General features: G+C 48.5%; 1 protein-coding gene across 1 annotated transcript in view; it reads left to right on the forward strand.

Moving 5' to 3' along the window:
- LOC120842125 (transcriptional repressor NF-X1) overlaps positions 1–26,874 on the forward strand; it is a 46,341-nt gene extending 19,467 nt beyond the window's left edge. The window contains exons 7-12 of the mRNA XM_040213149.2: positions 11,862–12,061; positions 13,196–13,447; positions 13,658–13,860; positions 19,465–19,666; positions 22,070–22,215; positions 25,272–26,874. Of these exons, the coding sequence (XP_040069083.2) occupies positions 11,862–12,061; positions 13,196–13,447; positions 13,658–13,860; positions 19,465–19,666; positions 22,070–22,215; positions 25,272–25,503 (1,235 nt within the window). The 3' untranslated portion in view covers positions 25,504–26,874. The remainder of the gene's footprint in view (positions 1–11,861; positions 12,062–13,195; positions 13,448–13,657; positions 13,861–19,464; positions 19,667–22,069; positions 22,216–25,271) is intronic.
- Positions 26,875–27,649: the final 775 nt, after the last annotated feature.

Here is a 27,649-nt window from a genome sequence, read left to right on the forward strand (position 1 = left end):
CTACACTTTTCTGCACCGGTGAAGGAGGTGCAAGTAAATCGAATGAGAGTGAGATAACTTTATCTCACTCCTGGGTGAAGTTCTCGTACCCGTTGCATTCGAAAACATACCCGCGTACAGCATTGCTGCATCTGTCTTGTCACGTGACTTGATCCGACGGAAAAATGCGGATCTATTCGAGTACGAATGGAACGCAGCCCCAGAGTACCCGTCTGCTGACCGTGATCTGGCCAATCTGATCTGGCCCACCTCTGGGTGCAGCCATCGTAACGTCACGTGATCACTAATGTGGCAAACAGGCAGGCAGCGGCAACCGGGGGGGTGCCATTTCCGCTGCAGGCAGTAGGTTCCGGTTTACCGCTCTAAGGTAAGACTCAAGCTCGTTGGTGGGATATAACCACTGTAGGGTAAATTACTTAATCTGAATCTGGAAGTGCAAATTTAAACCTTTTAGAGAAAAAAAAAGTAAAAGAAAATAGATTTTAGAAAAAAGTTCGAGGACACTGTAGAATTCAGCAGCAAGCGTACCGCCATGAAAGAACGACCATCTCGTCCGATGCCTCGTGATGAACTGATTTTATATGACATAGAAAAGAAGATAGGTTTCTTAAAGTGAGATATGTAGGACAATCAATAGAAGAAGTGAAAGAGAAATAGCAGAACACAACATTTTCCCCCCTGCCCTTTTGGAGAGAAGACGGGTATACAAGATGCACATAACAAAGCCAGTCATAGATATTATACATACAAAACGAAGATGCACGAAATCATAATTTAAAAGAAATTAAAGTTAAGCATTCATTATCACACTTGGCCTAGGCTATTTTTAGAGCATTCACACTCAACACTCATACTCTGTACACAATATCTCAAATAACACTGTCAGAAAGTTTTTTTACAGAATTCCAGCAAGTTATTTACAAAACTACGGCAAGTTATTTATCTAGCAAATAATTTCACTTCAGATAATAAGCGTTAAAGAAATATGTAAACTTCTCTTCCCCCCCCCCCAAGACAAATATAGACAACTGTCACGTCTGTCACCGCGGGTCAGAGACCCACATCTCTAAACCGCACAGATGGTCGGCGAGTTCGGGTCGATCGCTGAAGCTCTTCCACTGGGGGAACGGAAACTGCCACTGGAGGAATAGTAGCATCCACTGAGGGAACGGGAATTTCCGGTGGCAACCTCACTCTTTGGTGTGAACTTGGTGGTACCGTCACGGCACCCTGTCGAGATTCAAAAAGACCGGTTGGACTATCTGGGCACGCTTCGTCTCCATCCTCATCTTGTCCCCGTGGAGGTGGAAAAGGCGGAGGCATATGTGGCCTTAGCTGCTGCCGTGGCCACTGAGTAGCCTGCTTTAATGTGTTTGGCCGCCAATCATGATGAGGATGCTGGCTTCTAGAGGTCTCTTTGAGAATTCTCTGTGTAGGCAGGTGCTCAAAAGGCTGTGCCGTTGCTTGCGACGACTTCTCAACGGTATCTGTGACAGGTGGAGCCGTTGCCGCCGTAAGCTTGGAGGCGTTCCAGATGCGACTGTCATGAAGCTTGAAGGTCCATCGGCCGACACGCTCCACAATTTTCATTGCCGGACCGAAAGCTTGGTCTCCCTTCTTTACCTTTCCTGGCTTCCTGACGCGCACCCATCCGCCGACCTTGAATGTTGGAACTTTGGCTGCTCGCCGTCTGCCTGTGTAGCGTTTGCTGTGCTCTTGTCCCCGCTGCACTCGGCACCGCAGACGCTGCAGCTCCTCAAATGGGTTCTTCAAGAACTGCGATGGAGAAAGGCCAATGATGTGAAGCCGGTTGCGTGGCTTGCGTCCATGTAGCAGAACCGCAGGAGACAGTTCTGTCATTGCGTGCGGCGTACAACGATACACGCACAAGTAATCCAGAATGGCAGAGTGAATTGGACGCTTCTCCAGTGCAGCACACTGTAAGAACGACTTGAAGGTACGATTAAATCGTTCTACTTGCCCTTTCGCCTGTGGATAATACACGGAAACCAGGTGATGGGTAATACCTCGCTTAGCCAGGAAGCTCTCGAATTCTGCAGAAGAAAATTGAGGTCCATTGTCATACACAATGGTGTCGGGGTATCCTTCCCGAGAAAAGACGAGCCTCAGGAAACCGGTCACCGTGCTTGTCGTGACGTTGGAGCAAAAATGGACTTCAGGCCACTTTGAAAAATAATCCACGAGCGTGATGCAGTACCGATACGCTGGTGACGAAGCTTCAAATGGGCCAACGATGTCGATGCCGAGCTTTGACCATGGTCACTCTGGCAAGGGCACGGGTTGCAAGGGTGTTGGCGATGTCTTTGCACTCTTGTCAGCCGAGCTACAAACACCGCAGGCTTGGACTGCCATTTTCACCTCCGCATTCATGCGGGGCCACCAATATAGTTTGCGAAGGCGAGTCTGCGTTCTGACGATGCCAGGGTGTCCCTCGTGTGCTCAGCCGATGAGAGCGTCTCTCATACTAGTAGGAACGACGAACTGTTCACCGCGCAGCAGAAGACCGTCGTGCACAGAGAGTGTCTCTTTAGTGGCGTAGAAGATGGCTTTGTTGGAAGACAACGCCCTAGATGGAGGCCATTCCGACATGACATAAGACATCACTACAGTCAGCTGGGGGTCATCCGCCATTTCCTATTGGAGTTGAGCTGTTGTCTTTGCTGGTGGCAGAAGCCGTTCAGTCGACTCTTCCTCCAGTGCAGCTGACGAGTCGTGCAGCTGAGAGGTCGCGGCTGAATTTGATGCCATTGGCTTGGTTGTCAATGTAGGTGATTGTGACGACGTTGACGGTTGTTCTGCCCCGCTTGTAGAGGCCTCACCGGTGTCACTGGTCGCAGTATAAAAACAAGTCCGCGTTGCTCCGCTCATTTTGATGTCGAGCGCCACAACGGCGTCCATGCCTAACAATGATGTGCCTTGGTCTGCTATGTAGAATAGCACTTGCGCGTGACGCTGCTTGAATATCACCATTGCCTTGAAGGCCCCCAGGATATTAATGGGCTGACGCGAATAATTCAATAGCGTCACCGGTGGTGGTATGACGAGTGCATGTCGCGCAAACCATTGCATGAACGTGGCTTTGTCCATTATTGAGACGGATGACCCGGTGTCAAGCAGGAACTGTATCGGCGTTCCAAAGACTTTGGCGCTAATATAGACTTTTTTCGTTGGTGATTCTGTTATGTGGCATACGATCTCAGAATCATCAACATCGTCGTCCTCGTAGTCATCATAATCTGAGAGCACCTGCTCCACTTGCTTGTATCGCGATCGCTGACAGCCCCGACGTGTACTTCTGCATATGTGGCCAAGATGACCCCTGCGACCACAGTTGTAGCAATAAAGGTTTCTTGCGGGGCAGGTGTCGTAGCTCTGGCATCGATGAGGACCATTTCCACAGTTGGCACAAGTACGTGTGTGGCGAAAATTGTCATGTCGCCTTGAATGCTGCCGCCCTTGCGAGCCTGGCCTTGAGAGAATTGACTGTGCCGCGGGGTCCTGACGGTGGTCCGACGAGTGTCTAGGTCGTGGTTGCTGATGGCTGGAGAACGGATCTCGGCCGCTTCCCCCGCAGGTCATGCAGGTTGTCTCAAAGCTCGGACGTCGCTGTCTGATGAAGGTGTCACTTGACAGGTCTGTTCGCTCGGTGTAGCGACACTAGCCCACTCTCGAACCTCTCGACGTGATCTTTCGAGGTTCATGACGGTATGCATAACAATGTCGAACGGGAGAGCTGCATCGAGGACCATCGTTCCTGAATTTCAGTCAAGCCACTCCAATCGTGAACTGTTTCCGGATACAGTCTTGAGTACGGCTTCCAAAATTAGCGCTGGCGGCTAACATCCGTAGAGCCGACAGAAAATCGCGAAGGGACTCGCCTTCTTTTTGTCTTCGTAGATAAAACTGGAGCTCCTGGAGCGTCACATTGGCTGGCTGTGTAAATTCAGCCTCCAGTAACTTGACTGTTTTCTTGTAGACATCAAAGGGAGCTTCCACAACTTGTTCGCCGCCTGCTGCTGCCAGCAGTGCTAGCGCTGCCTCAACAGCAGGCTCAGGCGTTGGTAGAGCGTCGTAAATCTGCTGGCCGGCCTCTCCGAGACAATTGAGCAGCATTGCCCGACGGCGTTCTGCACCAAACTCTTGAGCGCCACTTGCCAGCAAATAACGCTCAAACATCTTGATCCATCGCTCCTATGGAATGGGCGGAGGTCCCAGCTTGACCAAGAACTCTGGGGGTAACTTGCCGCCCGAGGCCATGACTAGTCCAAGATGGCTTCTCAGCACTCGGTGATGCCGTTCGATGTAGTCGCCATCTTGTTGCTGGATCGGTTCTGGCAAAGGTTTTGCCAGGACACGCAAGAAATTGCCCATTTGGCGATTAGCATTCCCAGCATATTCTCGCCGTGGCCCTGTCCAGCGCAGAACTCACGTAGATCCTCAACGCCATAATGTAGAATTCAGCAGCAAGCGTACCGCTATGAAAGAACGACCATCTCGTCCGGTGCCTTGTGATGAACTGATTTTATATGACATAGAAAAGAAGAGAAGAAAGAAGATAGGTTTCTTAAAGTGAGATATGTAGGACAATCAATAGGAGAAGTGAAAGAGAAATAGCAGAACACAACAGACACCTTACCACTTCTTATCAGTTGTGAATGCGAAAGCATGAATGTCATTCTTCTGCTCCCTTAGTTTGTCTGCGGCGTAGTGGTGTAGACGGCCGTGCTTCATTGGCCGGCGACAAAGCGCACGCTCTCGCGGAGTGGCCGCGCCACGCTGAGCTCTGCCGTTCGCCCTCTTCGGAGTGTGCCCAAGCGGGCTGTGCAGCCAGGCGGCCAGGCCCGCACTGCCGCACCTTGCCAAGCTGCTGCGTGTGCTGCACCACCATGAAGAAGGCTTCTCTGGTGGCATCCCTTGGAACTAAGCCGTTCGAGAGCCAATGGGAGCCTCGTTTTTTGATGACGCGTGCAGGCTAATGGGAGCCTATCCAGCCGAGTGCAGCTGTAGCCTCCACCGTGGTAAGGAAAAACTAGCGCCACAAGTCGCAAGTGGCAGAAAGTACGGCGTGAGACTGAAAAAAGTAAATCAGTCAGTCAGTCAAATGGGCCAAAACGTTTTTAAAACAGGGCGGGTATTTGTAGGAGGAGTGCCTCTGGTATCGTGAATAAAATAAAATCAAATCAAATATTGGGAGACCGCCAGATGGCGCCACCAATGTCGTTGGCGTGCGCAGGCGCGGCAGTCGCCGGTCTCCGACCCTCCTCCTCCCCCTCTCTCTCTCTCTCCCTCCCGCTCCTTTTTTATTATTATTATTTTTTTTTTTTTTTCGGTTTGTTTTCCTCTTTTGCTCGATCGGTGTCGCGCTGGCCACTGCGAGCGGCCAGCGCGGCACCGGTCGAGCAGACGAGCCGCGCGCGCTACACTTCGCAACAAATGCGCTTTGCGAGATATTAATTACCAGTACAATAAAACAGAAACAGCACGTTCATTGAAACGTATATTTTATTGAACACCGTTCAAATTAGTTGCAGTATTCCAAGCACGTATTTACAAACTCTGTCGGCAGTCCACCGCCCCTTGAGCGGAACCAAGAACTGTAGTAGGCAGTAAACGTTATCAAATATGTAAACACCAAATTAACTCCTTTAATGTACAAACTAACAGAACAGCACTTATAATCGAATTATCTAAATGCGTCTATAAACAACTCCTACAAACAAAAATGCTGAATACCCAAACAAACTAATCAACTCCGATATAAAGCAGGCTTGCATTTTAATTTAATTAACGCAGGGCTGCAGGTGAGCTCCATAAGAATAAATGATAAATAAACCATAAACAAACTCGCTAATTGGCAACGCAAAGAAGAAAAAAAAATGTTCTGGATTGACTGATTGTGGATGCTTTTAGGTACTCTATCCTAGAAGCTGTCAAATTAACTAAAGACTCTGACAGCAACTCACTTGGAGGAACCAGTCCTTGCAGCAACGGATTCGTAACAAGAACGGTGAGGCACGTGTTTTGCCGCAAACGAATCTTCCTACATTTTGCAAACGCGGTTGCACCGGCGTGCTTGCGGCACAGACGACACGGACGCAGCTTGCTCACCGGCAGGCTTCCAAAGTCCTGGCGCTTTGCATACGCAATCCATTTCGATGCTGTAACGGAAAGATTGAGAGATCATATATTTCAATGCTTCCAGTTTCGAACGTTGACAAAAAAGTTTGATATAAAGGCTCACCCGTCATTTGTTGGAAACCGGAAGAATAAGCACTCCGAGTTCTTTTGAAGAATTGTTACACCACTTGGCCGCGCAGTAGACTCCGTAATACGCTGTCATGAGGCACGCAACCCACTCGGCAGAATCTCTGTCAAACTAGAGACGTCTTTAATCCCTCTAATCATTTTCTGAGCGCAGACGCGCAGCTCCGTACTCCGTAAAATCTACACTTTCGATTTCAACACGCGCGGAACGGTTTGAAAGCTTGGAGTGACGAGCTCAAGCAAAAAGAGAAGACAAAAACGGTCGTTTGCCCTCACACTGAAGGTTGGTGATTGGTCGGAAGCGCCCAGAGTGCTTCAGTTTTGGTAGCGAAGATTCTATTCACGACGCCAGCGCTCAAAAGTACAGCGGCGAAACAGTCTGGCGTGAGACTGTTGGCTAGACCAACAAATCTGCTCTTTGGGTGGACGTACGAGAGAGAAGCCAGCGACGCGGCGCCCCAATCGGCCCAACCGGGAACTCCGTTAGCTGCATTCGGCTGGCCTATCCACCAGATTTCTGCTACAGACGACATTGGGACAGGGGAAGGTGCCGTTTGGCGCGGTTTCAAAGCTGATGATGTGGTTCGCTGCATGAAACAGTTAATGCTTTTGCATTAAAGATGAGAAATCTAGCACAAACCACACACGGAGGTTTGTGCGGGACCCGTTCTGTGCTCCCTGGTCTTTGTCGGCACGATTGAGCCCGTGTAATGTTCTTTAATGCAGAATGGATTTTAACGACAGCAGAGTTGGAATTTTTGTTGCATTGCCTTTGCCATACTCTGCCCTCATCGGCTAAGTTTAGCAAGATGCCACTACAGGTCTCATGGTCATTTGGCCAGTGCCGTCACAGGTCACACGTCCACGTGATGTGCATCGAGTCACGCCACTCAATGTCACGTCGCACTATCACGTGGCTTGGGGTCGCGGGATGTTGCGGCACCAACTGCGCTATTAGATTGAGTGACGTTGGGCGTCAGGTCGTGGTGTATCCTGGCCTCCCCCTCCTTTCAGTGCATGGGAGGTCTGCCGCTTGGCCAAAGCTTTTTTGGATTTTGCCCAGTCAGTTTACTCGATCCAGCTCCCGAATGAATCCGATCTGACCAAGCCGTTTGTTTTACCATTACACATCACTTATCCGTCGACTCACGCCAAGCGAGGGAGCCGTCCAGTCGATCGACACCTTTGGAAAGAACGTGGAAAGCACGACGAAAGACAACTTCGCGTAGGAGAGAACTGTTACCTTTGGCTGGGCAAACACGAAAGCAGCAGAAAGTAGCAGGAAAGGAAGGGACTACCAGCAACTGTGAAAGATGCAACGTCTCAGACAGCGAGGCCGTAGTGCTGGATATTCTTTAGGTCCCCTACTGGAGGCCAGCACGGGTCTTGGATTGGACGCAAGTGCTGTGTCAGCGTTTGGCAGTCTCGTGCTAAATCACCGAGGGCACAAGTCGCGGCCGGACGCCAACACTGCATGCATGTTCGGTTTGTGCCCCACGCTGGCTTACAGCACTATGGTTCACTTTTATGTGCCTCTACGTTCCAGCGGACACTTCCGTCTGTTTTATCCTGGTTCTCGGAAAAAAGCGTGTCTGATCACCCATGTGCGAGCGTCCTTTTGTGCCATTTCACCAGGCACATCTTTAGATGCCTCTACAAATAATGTATATTTTAAATGTGAACTCGAATAACTGTATTCTTTTTCAACCTGCGTGTCGTGGACGTTGCATAATTACAAATGTGCCTTGTACCGAGAGTTCGGTTACCCCGAAATGCGAAATGATAGAGCATCATTACGCAGTCATGTCTCTGACACGAGGTTCGTTAGTTTGTGTTAATTTAAGATGGTAAAATAATCAAAGACGAGACCAAATCGAATTTCTGCAATTTGTTATCATAGTAAAGAAGCTAATCATAGGACATAAAATAAGATAAATAAAAACAAAAATATGAGATAAATAGAATTGCGAAAGAAAGCATGAATGTCATTCTTTTGCTCCTCTTTATCGCTTGCCATCACCTTCCTTTTTGTAGGGAAAAGGGGGGGGGGGGGGTATGCCCAGATGCTCCAAGAACCCACCATCGGCGGGCAGAGCGGGCGCATCTAGCGGGAGGAGGGGAAAGTTTTCCGGAAAGTCGTAGCCGTCTGGCGGGTGTCTGACGCACTCGACGCCTGGCCCCGGCCTGCACTGCCGCACCGCCGCACATGGGAGCCTCGTTCCTTGATGACGCGTCCCAGCCAATGGGAGCCTATGCCTCAGTTTTCGGTCACAGACGACATAGAGACAAGGGAAGGAGCCGTTTGGCCCGGCTTCAAAGCTGATGACGTAGGTTCGCTCCATGGGACATTTAATGCTTTCGCATAAAAACAAATACAGTATAGACCACTTACAACGTAACCGCTTATAGTGCAGGACCGGATATAACGCGGCTTTTTTAAACCACCGGTTCGCCTCCCATTGAACTCTATGTAATTACATACCGCTTAAAATGCAGGCGCGCGAAGGGAAATACTGGTTCTAGTGCGGTTTCTGGAACAGCCCGCCGACCGCGCCGACTGACCGGCGCAGCAAGCACGCTTCCCTGTGCGACACTAGATAACGGCGCTAGCCGCAAGCGGCACTCGCGGGGCAAGGAGGTTGCTCGAAGAAGCGGGGAGAAGCGAAGAGAGAGGCTTCAGTTGCCATAGCGACGGAGGGACGCATGCACGTGTCGTTCACGTGCGTGCGTCCCTCCGCTGCGTTGGAAACAGCCGCAACGACAGACCAATCGCAGGTCGAGGAAAAGTGTTCGCGCGCGTTGCATGCCGGTCGCGGGCCGGCTGCTTCTATCCGCAAACGGCGTGGTGGAAGCTCATCGTTCCGCGTAAAAGCGCTAACCTTGACTGTGAATTTTCGTTGTGTGTCGCTATGATAACCCAGCACGTACTAGAAGGGAAAATCCACCGACTCGTGCTGCGATGTTGTGGAGGCACACTTAAGACAGCAGAAACGCCCGTGTAGTCGTGTTTGTTTACTTCGACTACTGTGGTGCTTTCTAAGCATTTGTGTTTTCGAACATCGCCCGGATTTCTTATTTGGAGCATTTCATGCCTGTGCTCAAGTTGAAGGTATTACTGGCGCGTACCGTATAAGGGAAGCGAATTTTCACGCGTTTTCATCACCAGAGAAAGGTGATTAGGGTTTGCAATCCTGAACACTCGCAACGTCCGCCCGCAACCCGCGACGCCGTTAAAAGGCTGCGCCAGGCAAAAGTCGCTCATTTCTTTCAAAACGTGCGACACACTTGAGAGAGAAGTGTACTAGTCTGGTGAAATAAAGACTTTCCTCAAACTAAGCTTTATTTTTCATCTAACATAAAATAAATTCTTTTACTAAGGTAAGTTGTCTGATGGCATGTATTTTGGCCTGAAAAATTGATGTTTTGGTTATAGCGCGGTACCGCTTATAGTGCAGATTTTCGCGACTCCCGCGACATACATTATGTGCGGTCTACACTGTATATTTACAGCAGAGGTGGCGGTGTTGAGTTTGGTTGTTTCCGGCGGTTCCGGTGGAGGTGTTCCTGTTTACACATCAGCCTTTGTGTTTCTGTTCGCCAGAGAGAGGATGAAGGTTGGAGACTCATAGTGCAATGTCAGGTGTCCTGGGAGTTCAGTTCGAAGGGAGCTCGAATTGACGGGCGACTGTGTTGGTGACTCTGGCTTTCCGCATACGAAGAAAGTCTTTCTGTTCCACTGCCTTGGAGACTCTGGCTTGGTCCGGCGGGTTCCTGGTTGCCGGCGACTTGCAACCCAGTCCTGGTTCGTGCCATTTATCCGAGCGCCCTGGCCTGGCTGTCGGTTGCTGGCTGCCCCTCGTGGAATCTCGTGCCAGTCTCCTCGTGCTTCTTGCGCCATCTACTATTTTGTCCATTCAGTATGAATGTCATCACAGTCTCGTTAAGATGGACACCCCGCATTAAGAAAAAAATGTTCGAAGACCGATCTTTGACCCTGCAATTTTTCCCCATTAATATGGGAACCCACACTCCAGATTGTGAACAGATGGACTTTGCTTTCTTTCCCATAAAATGGGTTATTACCTCTTGCAGTCTATTGTTGCCTGTGATCGTGTACTGTGAAACCCGTTTAGAACGAACCCACGTACAGCGAAATATTGTCAATATCGAACTCACGAAAAATTTAAATAAAAATGCATGTAAAAAGTACTTTTTATAACGAACAGCATATTGGCTATATCGAACTTTTTCCCCCCAAGAAGGCTTCCAGAAACGCGCAAGCACTCGTCTTCTAGCGTGTCCCTTACCCCAAAAAAAAAAATGTTGAAGAGAAAGAAAATTCCAAAAGCTCAAGCCGGGAACGAAATTGAGCGAAGAGAAGCGATTCAGAAGGGGAGAAAGCTAAAAAAAAAACACTCGGCACGCACGCATGCACAAAAAAAATAGACTTTTCATCCCAAAGTGGTTGCCCACGAAGAGAAGCGATTCAGAAAGGTAGACAAGCTAAAAAAAAAAACTCAAAAAGCTGAGCATGCATGCAGAAAAAGAAATCTTTCCAGCGCTTTGTTACAAGGCGGAAGCGAAGAAATGAGAAAGAAGGAAGCTCTCGCCTTACAACGAACGTATCGTGGAAATTCGTTGTAAATGATTTTTGCTATATCGAACTAGTTGCTATATCGAACTGATCGTAGCATTTCCTGCTGTTCGTTATTAACGGGTTTGACTGTATGACTTACAACTGGGAACACAGAAGAATTAACCCCAAAGCAGCTAGGCCACTTCACTGTAGACCTCGTCACTGCTTGGGGTACGGGAGAGAAGCTGTGGACCCACAAAGTTGATATCTCCTAGATAAAGCTATGATGGGAGATGAGCGAATTCTTGTCCTTGGAGTGGTTCACAGCGAAAGCCCCCTTAGATCACAAGCCTGGCATTGGCATAAAAGGCAAGGCCGGATGCCTCTATCTTGGTCACTTGGAAGGCAGAGTAGATAATGTCATGCAAGAGGCGGTCAGAGTTAATGGCAAGTGTCAAACGTAATTGAACAAAGCGTTCTGCTCAACTGAAAAAATGAGCGGTGAAGGAAGAAAAAAAAAAAGAAACTGGAAGAAAACTTTGCATAGACGGCAGTAGCTGATGAAGACGAGAGAGTCGACGTACAGTTCGCCATGGGTCGGAAACAGCCGTCTTCTCCTGCCTTGAACAGAAAGGGCAGGGAGAATGCACACTTCAAGTAGCGGACGGGTTGCACTTTCTGGACACAAAAGTAGGCTCGAAAGTGTCGGTACAAAACCCGCATCTTGTCCTTTTTTAGAAAACAAACCATGTATATCTTGTTGCTACACTGGTTAATATGTGTGTTTGGAGCCTGATTCGTTATTATAAACGACTCCACTATGAACGATTTTTCTAGATAACTGAGGCGTTTATATTAAGAAGTTATGACTATTATTATTTTATACAGTCTCAACATCCAGGAGATGTTGCGTGTGGGTGCCCATTTGCTTGACTCGGACGAAGGTCATCTCTTCTTTGCTTTTTCAGCCTTTTCCGTGACCGAGGCGATCTCTTTGCAGGCTTTGAGGACCTGACGTGCAACTGCGGCAGTGCCAGCCTGAGTCCGCCCGTGCCCTGTGGCACGCGGCCCCCCGAGTGCGGGCAGCCCTGCTCCCGCCCCCACCCGTGCGGACACCCCGTGACCCACACCTGCCACAGCGACCCCACCTGTCCCCCATGCGCCGCCCTCACCGAGAAGTGGTGCTTTGGGAGACACGAGGTAGGGAGGAGGTGCTGATGTGCCACGCCTGCATGTGCAGGTGTCCCTGCATGATGTCACGTGACACTGTGACGTCATTGAGGCTACATGCCACAGGCACAAAATTCTCTAAGCTGGACATAAAAATTTACAGTGCAATTAAAACTCTGTTTTTTTTTTGTGCACTTCCACGTGCGCCACCCCACGCCGCCAGCAAAGTGCTTGCACTTGGATCTTGTCAGGTGGCAGTGTCTTTTACTCTCAGGGTTGGCGAAGGACGCTGCTACACATTTTTCACCGTAGAACTTGGCTTGCGTGTACTTTTATATGTAAAGCAACCCTCCACTCGTGTACCAGTCTTGGGCAGGGACGTCGGCACATGTGTGCATGTTCCCTCTCCTACATACTAAGGCTGTGTTTGCATGGGATTGAGTGAATAAAAAGTGGATATGCATAGAAGTGGGTGTAACTACATACAATAACAGCTGTCGTCGTCATTTCTCTGCACACTGGTGAAAATCTGCAGATTTTTTAATGCAGAATGTGTGTAAGGGTTAGGATCCTTGAGGAAAGTGCGATGGAATGGTACGAAAAATTGCCGCAAAATGCTCAACACAAATTTTGAGAGGAAACAAAAGAACAAAATAATTTTTAGAAGAACTAGCTATATGGGAAGAAAGAGCAAAATTTCTAACATCCCCCAGCAAGAGTCAAACCCGGGATTTTAAGATTTTGAGTTCGTCACCCTACCACCATGCCAAGGGGTAAATTAAAGTTACAGCTTTTTATAGGGCCAACCAACCTCAGGTGTCGCTTAAGCACAAAATCTGCTTATGCGACTCCCGAGGCTAAGAAAGCAGGACAGGCTCATCTTGCAAAGCCCTTCACTTTTACTTTTTCTACTTTAGCAGAGCAAACATGGGAGAGGAGGTGAGTGAACTCGCCTCTTCTCCCATGTTTCTCGCTTTTCTGTGGCTTTCACTCTTCTTAAGTAGTAGTAGTAGTAGTAGTGGTAGTAGTAGGCCTTTGCGTGAGGAGCTTGTCATTCTTTTCTTAACCTGCAACAGAGTATACCAAACTTGATTTCCTGGTCAAAATTGGAAGAAGTTCTTTATAACGGACTTTCTTCCCCCTGCACCCACGCCCCGCGTGCAGAAGCGCAAGGCGGTACCCTGTTTCCTGGAGGGCCTGTCGTGCGGGCTGTCCTGCCAGCGAGAGCTCCCGTGCGGCCAGCACCGTTGCCAGCAGACTTGCCACCTGGGGCCCTGCACCCCGGCCCAGCAGGAGGGAGGAGAGAGGAAGGGCTGCGGTCAGCGCTGCACCACCCCGCGGGCTGGGTGCGGACACCCTTGCGGGGAGCCCTGCCACCCGGGCAGGGAGTGCCCCGCCACCAGCTGCAAGACCCTGGTGCGTGAATACGAAAATGGAAGCAATGCAAACTTAAAACTACTGCGTGGCACAAATTCTGAGCAAAGAATTGTCTGTCTCTTTGGCTAAAATCTCCCTCTACTTTTTTTCACATTTTCTTTCGAAAAAACTTGCTTGCAACGACGGGTACCCCGCCCCCCTCCTGTGGCGTCGCCATGCGTCGGATAATCATCTGCCGCCCGGCTGCAGGTGAGCATCTCGTGCGACTGCGGCCATCGGTCGGAGAAGCTGCCTTGCGGGGGCTACTCCCAGGAGCCGGCGCCCTCCCAGGCCCCACAGGGCTTCCACCAGCTGTCGGCCTCCCTGCTGGCCTCCAAGATCCAGGAGATCCAGCTGGGGGAGTCTGTCGACATCGGACAGATGCTGGCGCTGGCCAGGGCCAGGCCGTCCAGGTGGGTTCCCCAGTCGTCTCTTGTTTTCGGCCATAACGCCACGCTGCCCAGAACGTGTCTCCAACCGGTGCGTCCACCGCGTCCGAAAACGTGGTCCCTTTATTTCCGCCCGACGATGTTGTAGAGGTCCCGTCGTTGCTGGCCGCGATCTTAGCGGTGTCGCGGCAACGGTGGTGGATGTTGGCAGACGCCCGTTCTGCTGCGGGTCGCTCTCCAGCGTGACGGTCCACTGAAGCTTCTGCAACCGGGGGTCAGGACCCCACAACAACGGCGACATTCGCATTTGCTCGTACTTTCTATGGGGACTTCCAGCACCGACTACCAGGACCGCGACATAAGACAACACGGTGCTCCGGCTTCTGCAACATCTGTTGCCACTTTGGGACCTCTTTGGATGCGTGGGCAGGATAGGACGCTAAACACATCGGTTGAAGACGCATTTCGGTCACCGTAGCAATGCCAGCCAACCGTGGTGCATGCTGGTCGTTGTGACGGAACAGGTTGCCTAGGCAATGGCGATGGAAAGGGTTGCAGCAGAAAGAAGGGAGCGCAGCTGGTGTGAAATTATCACTCTGGAATGCAACGCAGTGTGCTGGCAAGGGCACTCACTTTATGCGATTGGGGAGAAATTTAACTGCATATCCAGCTACTTGCATAGGCGAATTCTACGAGGCTTGGGAAGTGGATTGAGCGTGTATGAAGAGTGAGAGCATGTATGAAGAGAGCACGGCGCAGTTCATTATGCAGTCGGGCTGTCACTGAAGCCTGTTCGTGACCTGGAGGAAAAAAGAGGCCCTCAACAAAAGCAAGCTGAGGCGGCGCGGAAAACACCACCTCCTAATGTCGCCATTTTATTATGAATTTCGTGCTATGTTGTCAAGGCTAGCATAACTTCCGTAGTGCCATAGCCTGAAACCCTGAAATTTGAAATGCAATAATCGTTTTAAAGACACCAGGCCCTTAGAAAACGATGACACCGGGCACTTTGGAAGACAACCGCAAGGACATAAACAGTCGCCCGTGATTAAGGGGGGCCAAGGTGGCCTCGATACGTTGGGTTTTCAAATTTCAAATGGTTGGAGTTTTACAGCGGAGCTGTTAAGGGCTAGGTTCCCCAGGATCATGTCCGGTCCCAAAATCATACCGGCACAAACCTCTGGACAGCTACCGCCATCTATAAACGACGGCGGCAAGCACTCAACTAGTCAAGTTGCCGCCGTTGCTCGTAGATGGCGGCAACCTTTCGAGCTATCATAGAAGAATGGATACTTGGGCGTGTTGGTGGGAATTCATCATAGGAAACAGCGCAAAAAAGAGACGAGGACGAAGAAGAAACTCACATGACGAGCGCAGCGCTCGTCACGTGTGTTTCTTCTTCCTCATCTGTTTTGCGCGCTGTTTCCTACGCTCTTATCAGTTTCGGTTTGGGCTCAGGATGGGTCGGCTGCAAGCCCTTTCGGTGAAAGAAGACTGGGTGCGGAAGGAGCGGCGACGTACACAGTAACGCAAATGGGTCCGCAATCGACGCAAAGCAGCTGTCGCCTCAACTTCCACTGCGTCCGCTGCTTCAGACTCCCTTGCAGAAAAAGAACACATTGCTTGCCTGAAAAGCCGCCGTTGAGAACAGAACCAGCGATGTAAACGGCGCCGGCGGGCCAACGCCATGGACAAGGATCGTTCCACGAAGGCGAAGCGCAAGCGCGAGGCCCAGTGTTCCGGAGGGAGTTCGCGGAAAAACCATTTAGCGTCACGTGCGCCGTGTGCGACTGACTCTGGTTCGCCGGAGACGTATCCACGATTGGCGGCGTTCCGGACAAGAAGTGGGAAACGGGCGCGTGCACGTTGCAGCAGTGTATTGAGTCGGCGGACGTCTACAAAGAATCGGTGTGCAGAAAGTGCCGAGATTCCCTGCTCAAGGGCACAGTGCCGCGGTTCGTAACCATGAATGGCTACAAGTACCCACCCAAACCGGAGCACCTACCGAGGTTGAACGTAGTGGAGGAACGACTAGTGGCGCCTCGACTCCCGCTCATGAGCTTTCGGCGGTTGACGTGGTATAATAACAACCGGAGAGAGTATGGTTGTCACATAACCAATTACCCCATCACAACTTAATCCTTACATTTATAAATACTTCATTTCCACCATAGCACAGCTTCGCTGGTCTTCCTTCTTCCCGAGAGTGGAAAGGCTGAAGTTTTTTCTGTTCTCTTTTGCTGTAGCCTCGCATTGCTGCGAGAGTTTGCGGCTTCGTCTTGCATCTCGTTTGCACACATTCTATTCTGAAAAAGGTGCCAAATGAAACCACATGCTTGTTTAGGTTTGAGATCATTGAAGCACTGCAGAAGCTATGCTAGCCTCGACAATGTTGCAGGAAATAAAGTTGACACTGAGTATAGGCTGTAAGTTGGCTCACTCTTGCTGGAAGGCAGCAGTTAATGCCAGAAGCAAAGTCAGTTTTGACCCTCATATTATCAGAGACTAGACCGCCACATTGGCCGACGAGCCAGTATCATCTTTCTCAGACCTGTTTTGTTAGCAGATGGGAGAAAATCGCGAGCACAAACTTACGGCACCCTTCAGAGGGGCCTCTGACTAGCCCAAAATCTGTAGTTTTAAAGGACACATGCAAAGGAAAAATAACTTTTTTTAATCAGGCTAGATGTAAAAAGAATTTTATAAAACAAATTTACAACGAAGAAAGAAAAAATTTAGCACTATATTTACGGCGCTAAACGAATTTGTAGTTGGCACCTGCGGGAGCCGCCGCTGGTCACGTGATGGGCCTGTGCGCCGCCGCGCTGCATCGCCACCGCCGCAAAGTCACGCCGTCGCCGCACGCAGAGCGTTGTGCGACACCGCTTCATTGCATTTCTCCACGCCGCCGTCACCGCCACCGCACAAGTTCGTTTGCTTCAGGGCGCCGCCGTTGTCATCTGACCGGCGCACAGGTCTATCACGTCTGCTTGTGCTTTTTCAGGAGTTTCCTTTGGGCTCTTAAAGTTACTTATTAACCTTAGTTTTTTTATTATACTTCAAACAAAGATGAATAAGTTAATTTTAGAGGCCAAAGGAAGCTTCCGAAAGAGCGCAAGCACCACGTGACAAATAATGGCCAGTCACGTGATAAATAAGGGCCACTTTTCCGCGGCGCCCGCGGGTGCCAACTACAAATTTATATAGCGCCATAAATATAGCTCTAAAAATTTTTTTTCTTCGTTGTAAAATTCTTTTATGACATCCTTTTTCCATCTAAGCTGTTTTAAAAAAAATGTTTTTTTCCTTTGCATGTGTCCTTTAAAGAAGAATGCTTTTATGGATCAGTTTCTAAGTCCCACTGTCCCAAAATGTTGCAATATAACATGATTACACAAGGGTATGACAATCCCTATGGGATCCACGGTCACGCTTCCACATGAAGTGATGTCAGCTCACATGATGTCACTGTTGTGTTGGGGCACCACAAGGTGTGGTGACATGACACCACGTCACAAGGGTTGATGTTTACATCATAGTGTCACATGGCGTCGTGTCATGCAACATCACGCAACGTGGTCCCAAGTTCAGTGTCAGGCGACCACGTTGTGCCGACGACATCATGTGACTGCCGTCCGCTAAATTTATCACGAAAATTTTGTGTATCGGCTCATAACAGTCCCCCAGTCCGCATTCTGGGTGATTTGGATTTTATAGTCATATTGTTAATATGGACACCTTCATCCTCCCTAAAAAGTGTCCTAATTTGAGTTGTCCATCATGACAAAACAATATTATTATTTTCTTCTTTTTTTTTTTTCATGAAGGCGTTTTATTGTGAAGCATATATCTGGTTGTATGTGATTTTTTTTGTTAACCATAGTTTTTCTTGTTTAGAAACTCGTATTTTGTAGAATATGTATTACGAACAGAACCTGTGCACATATTTTTTTTTTGGTGTTAGCTTGCTTGCGTGTTTGCTTGTGGCTTTTTTTGGGGAGAGGGGGGGGATTTTGGTAAATATGATTTATTTTATTAGCTTGTTTTTCTTCATACATATATTGAAAACTTTACCTGCTGCTAAACTCCAAATGGGCCCAATACCCTGTCAAGCTGCCTTTGGCAGCTTTTTGTATGGGGAACCAATTGCTTCAAGGCCAAAAATAAAGGACGAATGACTGATGGGAGTGTCTAGATCCCCGCGTGGGGACGTAGCCAAGCCGGCAGGAGATAAGGCTCCATCCACGCACGACGTCACTTCCTGCGTGGACGGTGCCAGTTCTCCTCCCGTCTTTTTTCCGTCCACGCAGGAATCAACTTCTGGTCTTGCCTCCCATTTTTTTGCCATGTGCTTGGCGGCCATTGCTGCTTGCTTTCCTGCCCTGCCCAGACTGCTGTTCCCGGCTGGTTTTCCGCGAGCAAAATTGATTTTCTCTGAAGTGTTTTTTTTTTTCTTGTTTTCTTGGTGAAAGAGTTTGGCCCTTTGTGTATTAGCACGGTCACACTTCTGACGTGTTTCGAGTTTCGGTTACCGAAGATTCATTGATAAAATACCCTGCGCGTGAATGTAGCCTCAGCCATGATTGATTGATGAAAGTGCACGCGTTTATCCAGTTTGTCCCCAAAATGCTTTTCTGTATAGCAGGGTAACCATATTAACAGGGCTCATATTAAAAGGGTGCGGAAACGAAATTCCAGCACTCATTTTCTGGCTTTAATGTGTTGCATGTTCTAGTATAACCTCAAAAATACTAGTTTTCATTGAAAAGCACAAGAAAACTAATTTTAAAGCTAATTAAACAATCTTTCAATGTGCACCTAGTGGATACATCTGGAGCCTATTTGGGAGGTAATCTAGCAGCGTTGGGGAACTTGCTACGTAGTCATGACGTAGCAAGTTCCATCAGAGCAGCGCCGCTCTTTGGAATTCAGCATTTTCCTTCTTAGCTTTCCTCGTCAACTCGCAAATCGCGCACTGTACCAAACAGTTCAAGAAGACAGAAAGGAGGGACTCCCCTCTTGCTCAGACCCTGGACACAGCCGTTCTCCCCCTAGAAGATTAGCCAGTTGCCCAAAACTCGGACAAAAGTTTCTTTCCCCACCCCAATCACCCCTAAGCTGACAGTGCTCTGGAAGCTACGTGCTCCATGGGCCAGCCTTATGCTCGTCATTCTACGGGTACTTCGAACGGCTCGGTTGTAACGCGTTGACGCTATTGACGCTACCACAATGCTGATAACTCCACCAATGGCAAAGCTCATGACGCATCGCGCTCTCCGTTCGCTTCTCTTCGAGCTCTTGCTCGAGTGCACCGTTTGGAACGAAAAATGAAACCAGTCGTTCAAAATACAAATGTGCGATTATCATTTACGGTTATTATCCGTCATGCTTGGCTCGCTTCCGAACGAAATTTGAATATTTAAATTTTCGTTTCCGTGCCTCTTTTACGAGACTTGACTACACATAAAATCAGTGTGCTTTTTTTTTTTTTTTAATTTATTTTTAATACGACTGGAAATGATTCCTGGGCCTCATCTCCAAATATTGAAGATTGGATGCTGTGTGTTTGCAGGAGGAAGCCTTTATTTTCTTGAGCCTGAGTTTGAGACATTTCCTTTCCGCCTCTAGGCTGGAGTGCAGTGAGGAGTGTGCGGTGCTGGAGCGCAACCGGCGCCTGGCGGCAGCCCTGCAGATTCCCAACGCGGATGTGTCTGGGCGGGCAGGGCCCCCTTCCTACTCGGAGTTTCTGCGGGAGGAGGCTCGCCGCAACCCGGCCTTCCTCTCCTCCCTGCACCAAAAGCTCACCGAGCTAGTGCAGACCGCCAGGCAGGTGAGAGGTACACGTGTTAGCAAATCAATAGTCTTTTAAACTTTTAAATGTTTTAAATGTCTCTGCTCATAGTCAAAGTCACGCTCAAGCTTATTATCAACCTCAAGCTTTTGTTTGCCTTCTTGCTTCCTCAGGCCAACGGTTTCATGTCAGTGGGCACTCCCAGTTCTTGCCTGTCACCTAAATGGAAGCCTTATTTAATGGTGTTTCGTCACTTTCAATTGACGTGTTTATGCCCGGACATGCGCTAGGGGAAAGATATTTTAATGCGTTAGCATTAGTGCCTTGGTACATGTGCTAGCTGACCTTGGACGTGGTTGTAGCAATGTCGTCACGGGATGGTGCCACGGCCCTAGCAACTGAAGTTTGCCGGCGCAGTGGGGGACGGCGGGTCTATCACTGGGGCGTGTGTCAACCCACCTCGGACCACCCAGACCCCCTGTTCACGCCGCGACAGTGTGCTGTTGGCTGATTACAAAATATTAATCCACCTTGGGCCACCTGTACATGCCGCCTCGCAGCGCCCCGCCGGCGGCCCAAGTACACCATAGTCCCGCTGTCCCCCACTGCACCTCGGTCGCTAGATGCTACGTCATATGGCTGGCACGCGGGTGCACGCTTTCGACGCCCTCGGAAGCTTCTGCTGCCGGCTTTGGAGACCTGTGTATGCACACAGGCTGCGGTCTCGTTCTTCGGCCTGCCACGCCGTTCTTAACGCGCAGTCGTCTTACTATGTCACCAAGCCGTAAGCGCACGGTGTTGTCGCCCTCTATGCACAACATGTATGCACAGCAACAAAATGGCTCTCGTTTTCCACACAGCATGCGCAGGTCCTTTGTGCACAAGCTAAGGGACCTGATCTGCTTCACAAGGGAGAAGAGGGATTTCGGGAACTATCATCCTGCAAAAATGCAAAATCATGCATTCTTACATATAACCACTGCACAATATTCTAACGCCTTTCTTCTAGAATCAGCATGGCTGCAGCAGTGATTTCGGCCCATTTTTTTTAAATATTAGCGATAACTGAATGCAATTTTTACAGTTTATAGTGCTTGATCTGCTTTTTGTAAATCTGCTGTTAGTTTTGATATTGCTTGCTGTTTATCTTTTGTTCTAAATGCAATGCACATGCAGAAAAAAAAAAAAGCTCGAGGTACACCTAAGCATTTCTTAATAGTTTTGAGTGCGAAAGCATGCAAGCCGCTATCCGCTCCCTTTGTCGTCTGCTGCATACTAGCGCATACGCGCACTTCAGAGGCCATGGCACAGTGGCCAATGGGAGTCCCCACTGACGTGCACCAGCCGGTGGAACCGAAGGCGATCGCAGAAACTTGGAGCCGTTTTTGCGCCTCAAACTGATGACGTCAGCTCGCTCCATGAGACAGTTAATGCTTTCGCATTAAAAATCATGAGCCATTCCACTCTGAAGGTGTATGACCAGTGTGAAGCTGTTTAGCAGACGACACAGACCTGCCCCGAGGAGCCAGAGGAAACTAGACAGGCACACCGGGACTGCCACTCGGCGGAAAGTAGAGATATGCAACGGGACCGCCACCCCGGAAGAGCAGACGGAAAGGAAACTAGGCATGCAAGCACTTGGAATGATGACAAAGAGAGGGCGGTGCTAGCGTAGACATGGCCAACGCGGATCGCACAGCAGCAAATCTTTGAGAAACCTTTAATATCTACCTAAAAGTCTACTGATCTTGAAGATGATGGCTATTGATAACTAATCTACTGAAAATGCATATCCATGTGATGAGACGTATAAGCTTTTGCACTTGAAAACTCCACTGATCCCTAGCCATAAATAGCTTTGTTGTAAAACAAAAAACGTTCTTGCGTGCCCTTGGGGCATGGCACCACACTTAAAAGAGCCTAGTAAAATGGGCTAATTCTGTTCTTTTAAACTATTCAGTGCAATGAATGACAGAGATAATGTGTATGAGAACATGTGTAAGAAAACATTCAAATGTATGCTGAGAAGCCTATGAATCTTTGAAGCAATGATGCACACACTAGAGGGAGCATTTGACATGGGGTTATGCATCAGTGAGTGGCTTAAATCTGCTTAAATACTGGCTAAACTGAGAAAAATGAAAACACTTTTATTAGCGCAGGGACAGCCGAAGGGATTTGAGAGCCTGGGGATTCTTTAAAGTTACTCTGGGGGATCCCTGGATTTTTAGGAACCCGGTTTGGGAACCCCCGAGACAGACGTGTTGATCACTAAATCTTGCCACTCGAGTTGGCGGCCTGCATCGGTGCACTTTGACGTGCCAGTAGCTTATGGCGGCCTCACATCCTTAAGAAAGAAGACGGGGAAACATTAGAGATTGCAGTTTGGGGCCAGCTGTGCCATGCTCCTTACCCAGCCGCGGTGTTGGCTTTCCCTCGCAGTCCAAGCAGAAGTTCCGTAGCCACAGCTTCCCCTCGATGAACCGGGACCAGCGGCGGGCAGTGCACGAACTGGCCGAGTTCTTTGGCTGCGAGACCCAGAGCTACGACCAGGAGCCCTACCGCAACGTGGTTGTCACTGCCTACAAGTGAGTGTCTCTGCTCATAGTCAAAGTCGCTAGATCCTGGGAAAGTAGCGTCATCGCCTTCCCTGCCTGCTAGCTGGTCACAAGCAGATACTAATGTACAAACGACCAAAACCTTGCAAGGCAATTGGCTGATAGGTCTCCGTTGCCACAAAAATGACCATTTCGGTCCTGTCAGATCTTTGAAGCTTCGAAAGGCTCGTTCCAAGCCAGCTATGGAGCGTCATAGTACGGAACGCATCTCTCGCCAACATAAGCGCCTTTGGCAGTGTGCATACAGTTAACTTATCAATTGTGCTTATCTCCACATATCTCTTACGATAGTATCGTTCTTCTGACATATTTCAAGACAGGGAAATTATTTTTCAATGCCTCCAAGCACTGACGCCACACTGAGTGGTGGTGCAAAGATGTGCGCTTGTTTCGCCGGTGTGTAGATAACAACATCTGGGTATACAAGAAGTGCCTTCATAAAGCAACCTGTCAGCGGCGAATTTAATTTGGCTCACCAAGAATGGGGAGGTCAAAAAGGAACCGCTCATTCCAGGGACCGAAATGGCGACCATACGAGGAGTTTGTCGCTACTTTCCCAGGATCCAATGCCTCTACTTGTAACCATTGAATGACCTTCGCTTCTGAGTAATAACACTTCTGCCATCTTGGCTGTTAGGGGCTCGTCCCACCCCTGGAAATGACGTCCGTGGTTGATGTTGCAGTAGTTGTCGTTGCTGATGTTGTATTTAGCGATTTAGGGCGTCGGTCGTCGATGTTGCCAGATCCTTAAAAAAGGCATACAGCGCGAACAATTGCTCCGTAAAAGCACGTTATACTGCTATGTTCTCCTCGTTAGTTTAAAAAAAAATGTCCACAAGAAAATAGAAAAACCAACCAAGTGCAACGAGGGAGCGAGCGGACCAAAGAAGCGACGAAGAGCGATGCTGGGAAAGTGGGAAAGCCAGTGATCATGTTGGCAAATACTTTGGCGTCGGGCACCTTGTCAATCGCAAGCTCTTGTGCAACTTTCTTCTTTGGTGCATACATGTGTGTGTGCATTTGTGCACAGCGGGCTATCAACGCGGGTTAAGGCAGTGTTGCTGCGTGGCGTGGACGGCACCACGAACACGGAGCTTGAAATGGGATGCTCTACAAACATCTGTGCGCGGCATTCCAGCAAAGCTTTATTTACCCCTTCGGCTTTGTCTTAAACACCCTCGCAACGTGCCAGGAAAAGAAGCGGGTTCGCAGCGACCTTACTTCTGTGGAGACAGACTCTGACCTTACACTCCACAGTTACATTCGAGGACATGGGGTGTTCGCTTACTTCGCGATTCCTGAATAGGTATCTTCTTTGTTATCTTTCAGACTTTTTTTTTTTTGTTGGGACGATTTTTTTTAATTTAAAAGTTTTATTTTGTTTTTTCCATCGTTTTCTTTTTGCATGGATACATTATGACCTGGAGGTCGCTCGCAGAGGAAATGCGTAAATAAAGAGAAGTGTCTTTCTCTCCTTTGTTTTACTTTGTCACGAACGTCTTCCAACTGTAAGATCTGTGACCACGTCATTCAGGTAGGACGAATGTTCGCGGAGTCAGTGTTGGGGTATTTGAAGGGGTGGACAATGACTCGGGAATTTACGGTGGAAGGTATTAAAGTCATTGTTGCCAGTTATCTGAAATCACAGGAAAGTGTTTTTGATCCTCCAGAGATGATAACACAGTTCGTGAGAGAACAAAACAATATCCCCTGAGCTATCCAAAGCACAGGAAGTTGCATTTTATTGCCAATGGCGCATGCTCTGTCCCAGTCATTGAAATGGTGGCGCCCACGAGACATTTGGGGAACGGAGTGTTGCTCGTTTATTAGGTTTAACCATAGTCATTCACCGGCTGTCCAGAAGTGCTATGAAATTATTGAACGCAAACACAAGTAAAGTAGTCAATGTTCTTGTCATCCAATGGCCGTGGGTAGGAACATGGCGACTCAAATTGTGCCACGGCCGACATTAGTAACCTTAATGTTTGTTTGTAACCTTCACAAGGTTACAAACATGTATGATGTTTTTCATTCTTGTTTGATCATGTTTATAACCTAAAGATTGCAGTCACCGTTTGTCACATGTAAATAACCTCCAATCTCTTAAAAGGGTGGTGCAACAATGATCAATCGGGAGGTTTTTCACTTTACACGAGCTTACTGGCACTAGTGGGACTCAAGGATACTCGCACGCAATGCCACTGGCCAAGAAACTCCTTTGTTGCGGTGTAGTATCAACGACAAAAGCAATCATTTTCAGTCAATCTCTCCTTTGCAAAACTTGATGACATAACTGGGGGTCGCAGTATGCGGTTCATAGATTGGACCCAAGCATTGCATGCGCAGTTGATTTGGGCTCGTGTTAATTACTAGCTCGAGAAGCATTCGGGTAGTGGCCCGTGTCCAATCGCTACAACGACGACAATAGCCGAGCCATAACAATGTCTGGAACTCAGCGCGTGTCCTGTGCCTTGCCAACCACAGCGCGTGGCTATGATCAACATTGCCGGTATATAATTGGCTCCAGATTGCGTGGCCGCTTGTTCTGGCTGCCAGTTGAGGGGGTGAACGCTGCTCGTTTTTCTTTAATTTTTTGGGGGGGACTTCTATGTCATGGGGTGAAAAACGAACTTGTGTTTCATAGGTCATTAACGTCGGGGATCCATTCTAAGCGGTATTTGCGCAAAGTACAAAAATTGTTGCGTCGCCCCTTTAAGCCTTCTTTTTTTTTTTTCCTTTTCAGTTTGCATTTGTTTAAAAACCGTTTAGTCTTTAATTAATTGGATGCAAGAAGTGAGAATTAAGTTTTGGTCGCCTCCCAGTCCCAAGGGGTACTGAGTCTCGAGGCGCGGGTCCGCAGCCCCGACAGGTGCATGTGCCGAAGCAGCCTGGTGGACGCGTTTCACTGAAAATAAACTCCCGAAACCCGAAACGCAACTGGAGTCGTAGCCCTCGCTGGGAACCCTGCCCCGTTGCCGAGAACTAGGTGGGAACGATGCTCGTAACCCGACTCGCCGGCCTTGCAGGGACCGCTGTCGCATTCCCAGCGGCAGCGTGGTGTCTGTGGTGCAGCGCGAGGGTGTGGGCATGCCCGGCAGGAAGGGCCTGGTGCCCCTGCTGCCCTCCTGGAAGAGGGACCCCCAGCCGCACAGCACCCCCTCCACCCTGTGCGCCAGCAGCGCCTCCAACGCCGGCCCCCGCCAGGAGCCACCTTCCGAAGCCACCCCTCCGGACTACTTCAACTTCGAAGCCTCCTGATGACAACGAACCTGTTCTTCAGCAAACCTGATCCCTCAGTGAATCTGACTCTTTGTCGAACCCGATTCTTCAATGAACCCATTCTCTCGGGGAACCGGATTCCTCAGCAGACTCGATTGCTCAGAACAAGAGGCCCCAGAAACATTAACCGTGACCTTCTCTGGAACCAACTGGAATTGTGGCGAACATATTTTCCCATGAAAAGCGCAAACAGTTGATCGTTGCAATTCAAATGTATTGCATGTGAGCTCGTAAAATGTGCCAAGAATTAGCGAGCATACCGAGAATTTTATGTGAAGCATTTCAGACCCCTCCGAGCGGCAAAAAGGATGGATCCGTGATGTTGTTTGTTAATTTCTTTTTAGTTTTATTACCTTAGTTTTGAGTTTACTGTGTTCTATTCGAAATATTGTGATTTTTGTATTTGGAGATGTTTACAATTTTTTATTTGGGAGATTGGTGAAGTTTTGTGGAAGTAATAAGTACCTAACAGTTGGTCTATCTTATAGGCAGATGTGCGGAGAGTGGAGCTTTACTTCGAATTTAAAGAGTGTTTGTTTTCAATATATGCAAGCTTTCAGGACTGGAGAACATGAGCGATCCTGAGGGAAAAAAAAAAACACAGTTTAGTTATGTAATTATAACAGATGCTATAATTCCTTGTGCTACAAGGGAAAAAAGTATGTACGTCATACTCAACAAGTTTTTATAACTTGGACATAGAGGAGTCTTTTTACCTCTTGAACCGATCCTCAGAATGGCGTGTTGTTGTTCTTGACAGTTCTTTCTATCGCTACAAGAAGCATTTTGAATGGTGGTTTTTGGAGCAGCTCTTCGTTGTTTGTCTCAAGATAGAAACCAAAGATACTGCCATTCTGCTCCTATTAATTGGGAAACTCATGCCGCTTATTCTCAATGCTCGTTAAGCCTATGTCAGGAAAATACCGGCGAGTGAACCTCCCAAATCAAGTAAAAGTACAGCCTTTGTCGAACAAAGGGCAGTTTATTCCGAGTCTCAAATTTTCAGGAGCCCATAAATGGATGTATGCAAATTTCTTTTGGTCTTAAAAGGTGTTGCTTCGTGAACATATCTGCAGTGCTGTTTTGGATTGGTTCATAAACCAAAGACTTAATACATGCATAGAAACTTACCTTTGCATTTCAACAGCACTTATGGTTGTGAAAGTCCTAAGCACTCGGACTGTGCCTTGAATTCTGCTCGGAGCAGATGGTTAGGCGATCTGTACGGTAATGTATGTTGATGGACCTAGGAAGTCAAAAAGTAGGATTCTCATTTGTTGCAGTTTGTTCATGTAGTCCTGGTTTTTGTAACAGCACATAATTTTTACAATTAAATTTTTTTTTTCTTGTTTTCTTCCAATCATTCTGTTACGATTTAAAGTTAGCCAAGTGAAGAAAAGGACAAAGCGCAGTAATTTCTCGTTGGTGCCTTGGGTATTAAAACTTTACAACTAAAATAAAACCTAACTACCGTAATACACTGTGCACCCACCCATTCCCAAATTTGTAAGGTATCAGGAAATACGCACAGTACATTTGTAAAATTGGTGACTGGACAAGTGCCATCCCCCATTTTTTTGCGATTAATCTCCAAATTTTGAGTGGGCGCTTGCCCGGTATTTTACAGTACTATCCGTTTAATTACATTTTAACTTTTTTTTTTGTGCTGATCTTTATTTGATTAATTACTTTTCAGAGTAAAACTGTCGAACATTCAGCTGCTGTTATTCTAGGATGGGCGGTGATCATCGAGCTGTTTCGGCATTGCACACCCAATGGTTCAGCTCGACCTTTGGGGCATTTTCAAAATAAACATATTTTCTGCTTTTTGTTGTGGATCTTGCACCCTCGTTCGAAGCATCACCCCCATGGCCGTCGCCAGGAAGACCGGGGGATTGGGCGAAAAAACTAAAAACACAACTTCCTGCCTCTTTTCCCCCCCAGCGGAGTTGCTAATTTTTCTCCGGTCAAACCTTGTCAGCATCTCCTCAACACCAGACCCACTGGGGGACAGAGTTGAGACTTTGGACCGGAGCCGTGTGGGAGGGAGTCCCAATTTTCCTTTGTCCCCAGCTGTGCTAGTTAGGTTTACTTCAATCAAGTTTCCACCGATAATTTCCGCCAA

This window comes from Ixodes scapularis, unplaced genomic scaffold (assembly GCF_016920785.2).
Source record: "Ixodes scapularis isolate PalLabHiFi unplaced genomic scaffold, ASM1692078v2 PGA_scaffold5__190_contigs__length_132052651, whole genome shotgun sequence".
NCBI lineage: Eukaryota > Metazoa > Arthropoda > Arachnida > Ixodida > Ixodidae > Ixodes > Ixodes scapularis.